Below are 8195 nucleotides of genomic sequence, written 5' to 3'. Positions count from 1 at the left end.
GCTTGTGGAAATGATATTGCAAAAATCTCCTTTGTGCTAGTAAGTAATTACAAGCAGTTGCATCCTTGAGATTTGTCCTGCTATTACAGCTTGTGTGTTTTAAACAGGTACAGCTGACACACATGCAAAAGATTTGCACGTCTTAACCCAGTGGTGGAGAGCAAATGGTGACATCTTGACAATCTGTTGTCTGTTTGCTTGTGTGTGTGTTCATGGGTGGAGAAGCAGAACATCTGTTGGGTCAGCCTGGTGTAAGGCTGTATATTTGTCTGACAGCATGAGGAGGTAATTGAATGATTACAGACCGTCTGATGTCAGAGCTGGCGATCAAAACCATCCAAACCCTTAGACATGGAGATTTCAAAACCTGTCACAGTAAACAATGTCAGTGATCGCAAGTGATTTGTTTGGTCCTGTAATGTGACGGCAAGCACGTGCCCTGAATGCCACGCCTGTGTAAATGTTGCAATGTAACTGTAATGTAACTGTGAGGAGGCTGAATATCATGCGGTTTAAATATAGCCTGCGTATCCCTTAAGACTCAACAGGTGTCGAGCGCATGAGGCAGAACAGGAGAAAACACCTGACGACCGTCTCGGCATTCCCTATTGGCAAGATAAAAAAGCCATCCTAGCCGGAGCGAGGCTCTGAACATGAGATCAATGGAGCATATTTAAAAGACATTAGAGAGCAGTCCTCCTGTCACATTCCTGTGATAAAATACAGGAATCTAGCCTTCCAGCATACAGTATGGTGCCTCTATGAAGGCAATTCTCCTGTGTCTTTCCTCCCGTGTTTAATCTCCATGTGGAAATGAGAGGAGGATGGCCAGGGGTGCGTGTGTGCTGAGCCGGGCCCCGGACCATCCTAACCTGGCACCAGGCTCCCCAGCGGCCCGGGAGATGTCAAGGGGTGAGGGCAGAGGAGAACGGATAGCTGCCGGCCCCGGAGCCCCTCATTCACTCCCTAACTTGCTCACATTAAAGAGAGCTCTAATCACTGCGGGGACTTGGCCAATGATGTGCTTATCAAACGGCATATTTCAAAAAGGCATCTTAAAAGGCCCGAGGGCGAAGAGGCAATAAGAGCACATTTGTATGTGGATGAAAGGGAAAAGTGTAGACAGACCTTGCATCAGAATACAGAGGGGGGAGATCATTAGCATCTCCAGTAAAATATGCACTACTGGAGAGAGAGAGAGAGAGAGAGAGAGAGAGAGAGAGAGAGAGGTGGGGTTGAGGGGGAGGGGGGGGCTGAGGGAGAAAGAATTACTCTTTTCGCCATTCGTCTTTTTTTGTTTTACACAGCTCCCCAAAAAGAATAAGAGAACAAACACATTTTTGAACAAAGGCAGGGCTCTTGAAGTGGAAGCCCATTGGGGGCGTGAGGTGGCTCCGTTGTGGGTTAGAACAGAGTGAAGCCACAACGCAACCGCACTCCCAACTCCTCTCCCAACTCCTCTCCCGCCCCCCCACCCACCCCTCTCTCCCGCTCCTCTCCCACTTCCCTAAACAGAACAGGCCCAGTGCGTGAGCTTTGATATGTGAGGAACAGCCGCTCCGCTGCCTTGAATCAGAGCAAAGGGATATTACGGGATCCACAAATCCCTGACACTTTGAGATATATTGGCCTTCTTTCTTCTTTTCTGCTGTATTGGTTATGGACTGTGACAAAGTTGGCCCGTAACTTCCCCTGTATAGCCAGTGCCGGCTGAGATATTACCGTTTGATGTCTGTACATGAGAAAGATCCCTCTGTAAAAGAGACCTAGAGACGCACAATCTGTGGCTTTCGCATTGGGTAAAATAGTTCCCTGAAAGCATGGTAGCATGAGAAAGTTATAATCGATGCAAGAGCTGCTGAATGGCTCTTGATTTGCAGCCAGGGACCAAAATAATGCTGTAAACAATGACAGGAAACGACAGATTTCAGGCTTTTAAGCCACACAAGGAGCTTGAGATTTCCCAAAAAAGCTGCATGTGCTTTTGAGTGAAGAACATCATGATTTAAACATCAACATGACTTCGGTCCTTGAAACTCTGGCGCAGAGATGAACCGCAGTGCTGATTTGAGTTTGTGTGATTTAGTATATCCTGTTGTGTGGTGTATATTTCAATTATTTATTGAACTGCAGCAATGATGTAGATATCTTACCGAAAAAATGGGCGGTTGTTGTCTTCCATCTGTGCTGTTTGATTGCCGGCTTTTGCCGTATCGTCTGGGAGTGTTTTCATATATATGTACACAAGCAAGTACACACACACACACACACACACACACACACACACACACACACACACACGCTGTCAGCGGATGAAGGGAATGGAGTGTCCAGGTGGAGCCGTTTCTTGGGGACATTGAGTGTTAACCAGGGAAATACAGAGGTGCACAACTGCTGCTAACATTGCAGATTTCACACGGATACACACTCACGCATCACAGCAGCAACACACAGACACACAGCAGGAAACAACTCCATTAGTAGGTAGACTTACTATAGACAGACACTGTAAATCTCGCACCCATATGCCTGCCTACATGTGCGTGCATCCGCTCGCACACACACACATGCACACACACACACACACATACCTCATCAGACCCAATTTAGAAAGTCAATTTGGGATCAGGAGACCAATTATCTTAATTATTTTCCTTTCCCTCCATCACTCTCTTCCACTTGTTTTCCTGCTTTCTATTTTAGCTGTGTTTGCATTTGTGAGTATTTTAGTTAGTGTATTTCACAACACAAAATTACTCCAAAACTCTGGGAGTAAACTTAGGAGGGCTCTTGTCTACACAGGCTGGAAACCAACTTGTGTTATTTCCATATTCAAACATGTAGCAAGAATTCCTTGCCTAGCGAACAGTAGCAGATGAATAATGATGGCGCGTATAAGCTGTTATTATACTCCGCATGAAAACCAAAAGAAACAACAGTTAAACCTTCAGGGCCAGTTTGTTCAGTTGCACCATTGCAACAATAAGATCTAGCCTACACAGATATTGCTCAATTGCATACGCAATTGCTCATTCAATGCAAGGTGACAGCATCTCGCCGACCACGTTTGTGGAAAAGAAGGTAATTATCATGTGATGGATTTCACCTGCACTGTGGGCAATTAACCCTGTACGTGTCTAAACACAGTGTTCACAAAAACGGTTGGTTTAAAATATCCTCATCTCCAAAAAATCTGTTTCACTGACACCATACAGAAAAGGAAAAAAATATTTATTTTGACTAAAGATCAAATTTCTGTAAGCTTGTGTAGCCAACACTAACGGCCTCTGTGTATCACAAAATCTAAAATGAAATGGAATTTTAGATAAGCTTAATATCTCCAAGAGCATGTTCAATCTTGATAAGAATTCCTCATCTCCACTGTTTGTAGGCATGGAAGTCATGCGTTTGCGTTATCATTAATAGAGGGTTCAAATTGGAGAACAGAGATTGGTAGAGTAAAATTACACTGTGCAGATTTTCCTCAAATTAAAGGATACCTCTCTGTGATGTGGGACTGTGGTAAAATCCACTTATAGATTGCATGCAATTAACACAAGAGATTATGGAATACATAATATTCATGTACTGTATGAAAGATTAGAATGAAGGGTGTGCAGGAGGAAATGAAGGATGGGAGGGGAATGCAATGAAGATGTTTCTCTATGAAACAGATTGAAGTACCAATGGAAATATTTGAAACGTGGTAGTCAATAATGAAAGTATGAAAACAAATATACATATATATTCATATTTTATTTATATTTCATTTCTGGGAGGATATCTTGTACACCAAATATCCCATTGGCAGTTAAGCGTATTCAATGTGTTTAGAAGCCAGAAACAGTCACTTGGTTTAACAAACACAAATACAAAATAAAGATAACCACAAAATAATGAACTGCATGTATATAACATACAAAAGAATCCCATGCCTACTCAGTAGGTAACTTCAACATTCCAGCTCTTGAAGATGTGGATATTTACATTTAAGTTTTACAAAAATATAGTTTATAATTTTTCTCCTTTTTTGCTTACATTCTAATGAAATGAAGCGGTGCCCTCATACCTCATCCCTTTTCCTCCCTCTGAGTATGACTTACATTCTGTAACAAAAAATATCCCCTCAACCCTTAAGGCGAGATGCAGTGCATCCTCTCTCGCACACAGCCGAGTCACAACATCAGCAAGGCTTCACAAAAGGCACCAAATAACGGGAACGTCTGTCTTGTTTTGTTTTGTTTTTTTAAATGAAGTTTTTTTTTTTTTCATTTCTCTATTTTTCCATATAACAGAGCGATATGTCACATGTGAGAAAGAGAGAAAGAGATAGTACCAGTGGATGATATTTACAAACAGAAACTAACATCACTCTTACTCATGCTTGAATACTTAAGTGCTTTTTTTTTCAAACAATGTCAAAACGTATCACAGCATCATCACTACATAATAGAGAAAGTATGTAGAAAATATGGCCCTGCTCACTTCAAATAATACAATGCAAATATGCAAATAAGTTTTCACATCAATGGTACCAAAGAATGATAAAAACGAAACATGGCACATGTACAATATACATATACGGTAGCCTATGTATATCATTCAATGTCTTTTGTACTGTATGAGCCTGCGAGGGCGAACGTGCCTTAGCACCACAACTGCTGGCAATGTTCTTTCTATCTGTTTGTCTCTAGGTTTTTGTGTACGGTAATAGAATAGACCTGTCAATGCCTGTTTCTACTCTCTATCTTTTGAGTCCCTTATGCATTTGAAGTGCTGCATTTGCTTTACAGAGACGGAAAAAAATCCCTTTTTATCTTCTATTGTCTTTGCCCAGTCCTTGACATGTGTTTTTTTTTCTCTCTTTCAGGTAAATCTCAAGATTCACCGAACACTGCACAGGGAGCAGACAGAAAAGTGCTTTTTGGAGGGGAAAAACAAAGTCTTTTGATGCTGATTTCTTTCCCCTCAAAGAACCTTAAGGAAGGAGAGGTGAAGAGAGAATAAAAAATCTGCTCTTCCTTAGCAGATCTCGATTGTCCTTGGGGAGAGGGTGGTCTGCATGTCTGATAGCGGGGTGGGGACGGGGGAGCTGTAGATGTTGGAGGCGACAGAGGAGGGGAAGGAGGAGGCGACCTGGGACTGAAAGGTGCTGGACATGGACACTGATGGGTAGGTGGTGGCGACGGATGGAGAAGGGTAGGAAGTGTGGACCGGAGAGGAGTAGCAGGAGGTGACGGGAGAGGGGTATGAAGAGACCGGGGAGGGGTAGGAGGTGATGGGCGAGGGGTAGCTGGAGGCAGGCGAGGCGGCCGATACGGGGGCTGCCGTCACCACCACTGCCCCGCCCTTCTCCGCTTTCTTGTCCTTCTGCCGTAGGTGGATCTTTGTGTGCCTCTTCCTCTCATCGCTGCGGGCAAACTTGCGTCCACATATCTCGCAGGCAAAGGGCTTCTCACCAGTGTGCGTGCGGATGTGCGTTGTCAGGTGGTCGCTGCGGCTGAAGTTGCGCATGCAGATGCGGCACTGGAAGGGTTTCTGGCCCGTGTGGATGCGGATGTGGCGCGTCAGCTCATCGGAGCGCGAGAAGCGGCGGTCGCAGGTCTCCACGGGGCAAGCGTACGGCCTCTCGTGTGGAGGGGTCTTGCTCGGCCGGGTGGGGTACTTGCGCATGCGGCTGGGCTTGATCAGCTGAGACTGGTAGACGCTCTTCAGGTCCTGAGAACCTGTCTGGGTGGCAAAGGCTTTGATGGTGGACAGAGGAGTGAGGGAGGGCTGGCCTGACTGACTCTGGAAGGGCTTCTGGTCTGGGGGGACCAGGCTGATCTCTCCCTGCTGCTGAGGGAAGAGATAGTCAGGAATCATGGGCACGGGGAAGCTCGTGCTGCAGGTCTTGCCGTTGGGGTAGGCAGGAGGCGGGTACTGCAGTGAGGCTCCAGCTGAGCTGGGAAAGGCCTGGCCCTGGTCTGGGAAGATGTCGGGGTTGGGGCTGGAGTAGGTGGGGGCGGCCGAGTAGATGGGGTTGGGCTCGCTGTGGTGAATGGAGCAACTGAGGCTGGAGCTCTGAGAGGAAGAGGTAGAAGAGGAAGTGGAGGAGGAAGGGACAGAGGAAGAGGAGGACGAGGTGGTCTGCGAGGCAGCAGAGGAAGAGGCGGAGCTGGGGGGAGGGTTGATGCCCACCAGACCACTAACCAGGCTGAAGAGGGGCTCCGCCCAGAGGCTGTTGCTGCAGGTAGTGGCAGGCTCCAGGGTGAAGCGGCCTGTGTAAGAGATGGGGGGCAGCCTCTGGGTGGGGTAGGTCTGCTCCGCCATTGACTTCTCGCAGTTGAGGGAGATATCAGGTAACGTATCTGCAGGGACCAGAAAGAAAGAGGGGACATTAATCAACCTGTCAATATCCAGAGGGAGGGAGAAGGGAATCCTGCCAGAGCAGTGGACAGTGTGTCACCCCTCTCCGCTGTCACAGATCAGTAGGTGCCCACGCAGAGAAACCCCCCCCCAACTAAACTCTTTTCGCCTCAACTCCAAAACTGTCTCTTCCAACCTCGACAGGAGCTGCTGTGCAAGCTTAGCCATTCGTTACATGCATTTCTCCTCCTCTCACTCTCTCGATCTTTCTCTCATTCTTTCTCTCTTCCTCTCTCTCACACACACACACACACACACACACACACACACACACACACACACACACACACACAAACACACACGTTCTTGAAGCCCATCACATAGCCTAAGGCAATTGATTACCGAAACTGCAGTTCAGCTGGTTTTAGGAATGCAATTTGAATTGAGCTGTAGGAGTGTCTAGAGGTATGCAGTGACTGAGCAGTGTTTTAGTCCTCTGAGAGTAGACAGGGATTTAGAGCTATCAACAAATTGGTATTCAGTCCAATGATTTTTAAGTTCGCAGTTTTTGTATCAGCTTGGCAGTATTTTTTGTATTAATGTTTTGTGTCCAGTCAGCTCAAATTCAAATCTACTTGTAGCCTATAATTCCACTTTCAGTACATGTAGGTACATTTAATTTAAAACACAAACCATGGCAAAGCAGATTAACATGGATTTCAAAATCTAGATCTTATCCTGTCAACCATATTCAGAGGGTCAAACTCTGAGTTGAAATTGAATTAATAATAGCCAGCTGAACACAAATAATGATCAAAGTTATGCAACTATTTATTTCTGCCATGAACTCTCATCTTGGTTCAGTGTAGACCAGCAGCTGTTCAATCTATCCTGCACTTCATCTAAACATGCAGTATAGAGAACCAGAGGCAAAGCTTCAGCTCTTACCTCCAGCAAGGTGGTCGTACTGGTCCCCCGGCTCCCCCGAGCCAAAGCCTGCCCCTTCGGGTGCGGAGGCGGTGAGGAAGGGGGTCCCTGCAGAGCTGAGCATCATCATCTCCTCCAGCTTGGGGTAGTTATCCATGGGGGAGTGAGGGAAGCTCAGGGGGTCTGAGATCTGCAGGGCTGGAAGGATCATCTCGGTCTTGGCTGCAGCCATCCTCCGCCGGTGCTGGGGCTGAGGCTGCGTCGGCGGCTGGAGACGAGTGCAGGGAGGCTGGGCGCACGCTGGCAGAGTGGTGCCTCGCAGGTGGAGGGAATCACTAGTCCAGCTCAGGGAGCGCCGGCACACTTCTGCTGATGCCGAGGAAGAAAGGGATGCTGTTCTCTTCCTCGCTCCGTGTCTCCTTCTCCAGTTGTCTTCTTGTTTTCTCAGAGATGAGTAAAGATCCACTTGTCTTGTTTCTTTCTTTTCAAAAAAGATCAAAAGTGTCCTTTTTACTCATTCCCTAGGATTAATCAAAATTAATCAATAGATTAATCTTGATTTGCTCAAGATGTATTAAATGATTTATCCAATTAGGTGTTGACCCTCTTGGATGGAGTGTTGTTTTGAATTCACTTTTACTTTTTGTGTGAAATGTCTGAGTTAGGGAGTTCTATGGCTCTGTGTTTCTATCTATCTCTGCTCTAACAGTTGCTCTTGTGGGCTCTCAGGGCTCTCTCTCTGTTCAGAGGTTTCCCCGCTCCTTTTATACCCTCTTGCCGTGACGTAGATGTCCATATATGGATCGGAGGAAGCCCATATTTAGGCACTGCAGTGGAGGACACATGACGCTGGCCTGGGGGGAAAGCAGAGAGGAGAGACTTTATATTAAGCTCTCGCAGTAAATTGCGAAGACATAGCC

At 46.3% G+C, this 8195-nt stretch overlaps 1 protein-coding gene across 1 annotated transcript; it reads right to left on the bottom strand.

Moving 5' to 3' along the window:
- Window positions 1–3737: 3737 nt before the first annotated feature.
- egr1 (early growth response 1) lies at window positions 3738–7640 on the bottom strand. Its single transcript, XM_071519843.1, has 2 exons — window positions 7297–7640; window positions 3738–6350 (listed from the first exon to the last, which is right to left on the bottom strand). Exons 1-2 carry the CDS (start codon window positions 7505–7507, stop codon window positions 5023–5025), a joined length of 1539 nt encoding a protein of 512 aa, XP_071375944.1. The 5' UTR covers window positions 7508–7640; the 3' UTR covers window positions 3738–5022.
- Between the last annotated feature and the right edge of the window lie 555 nt (window positions 7641–8195).

This window comes from Centroberyx affinis, unplaced genomic scaffold (assembly GCF_046629955.1).
Source record: "Centroberyx affinis isolate AG114_WGS23_722 - 3 ecotype Tasmania unplaced genomic scaffold, CSIRO-AGI_Caff_v1 ptg000743l_1, whole genome shotgun sequence".
Taxonomy (NCBI): Eukaryota; Metazoa; Chordata; class Actinopteri; order Beryciformes; family Berycidae; genus Centroberyx; species Centroberyx affinis.
The sequence above is the reverse complement of the archived record's forward strand: the minus strand, read 5'-3'. Positions and strand labels throughout refer to the sequence as shown.

Excerpts from the sequence above, each read along its gene's own strand:
- egr1 (XM_071519843.1), bottom strand. The coding sequence starts at position 7,507 with ATGGCTGCAGCCAAGACCGAGATGATCCTTCCAGCCCTGCAGATCTCA. Across the intron at positions 6,351-7,296 it reads GTACGACCACCTTGCTGGAG|ATACGTTACCTGATATCTCC; the intron begins GTAAGAGCTGAA and ends TGGTCCCTGCAG.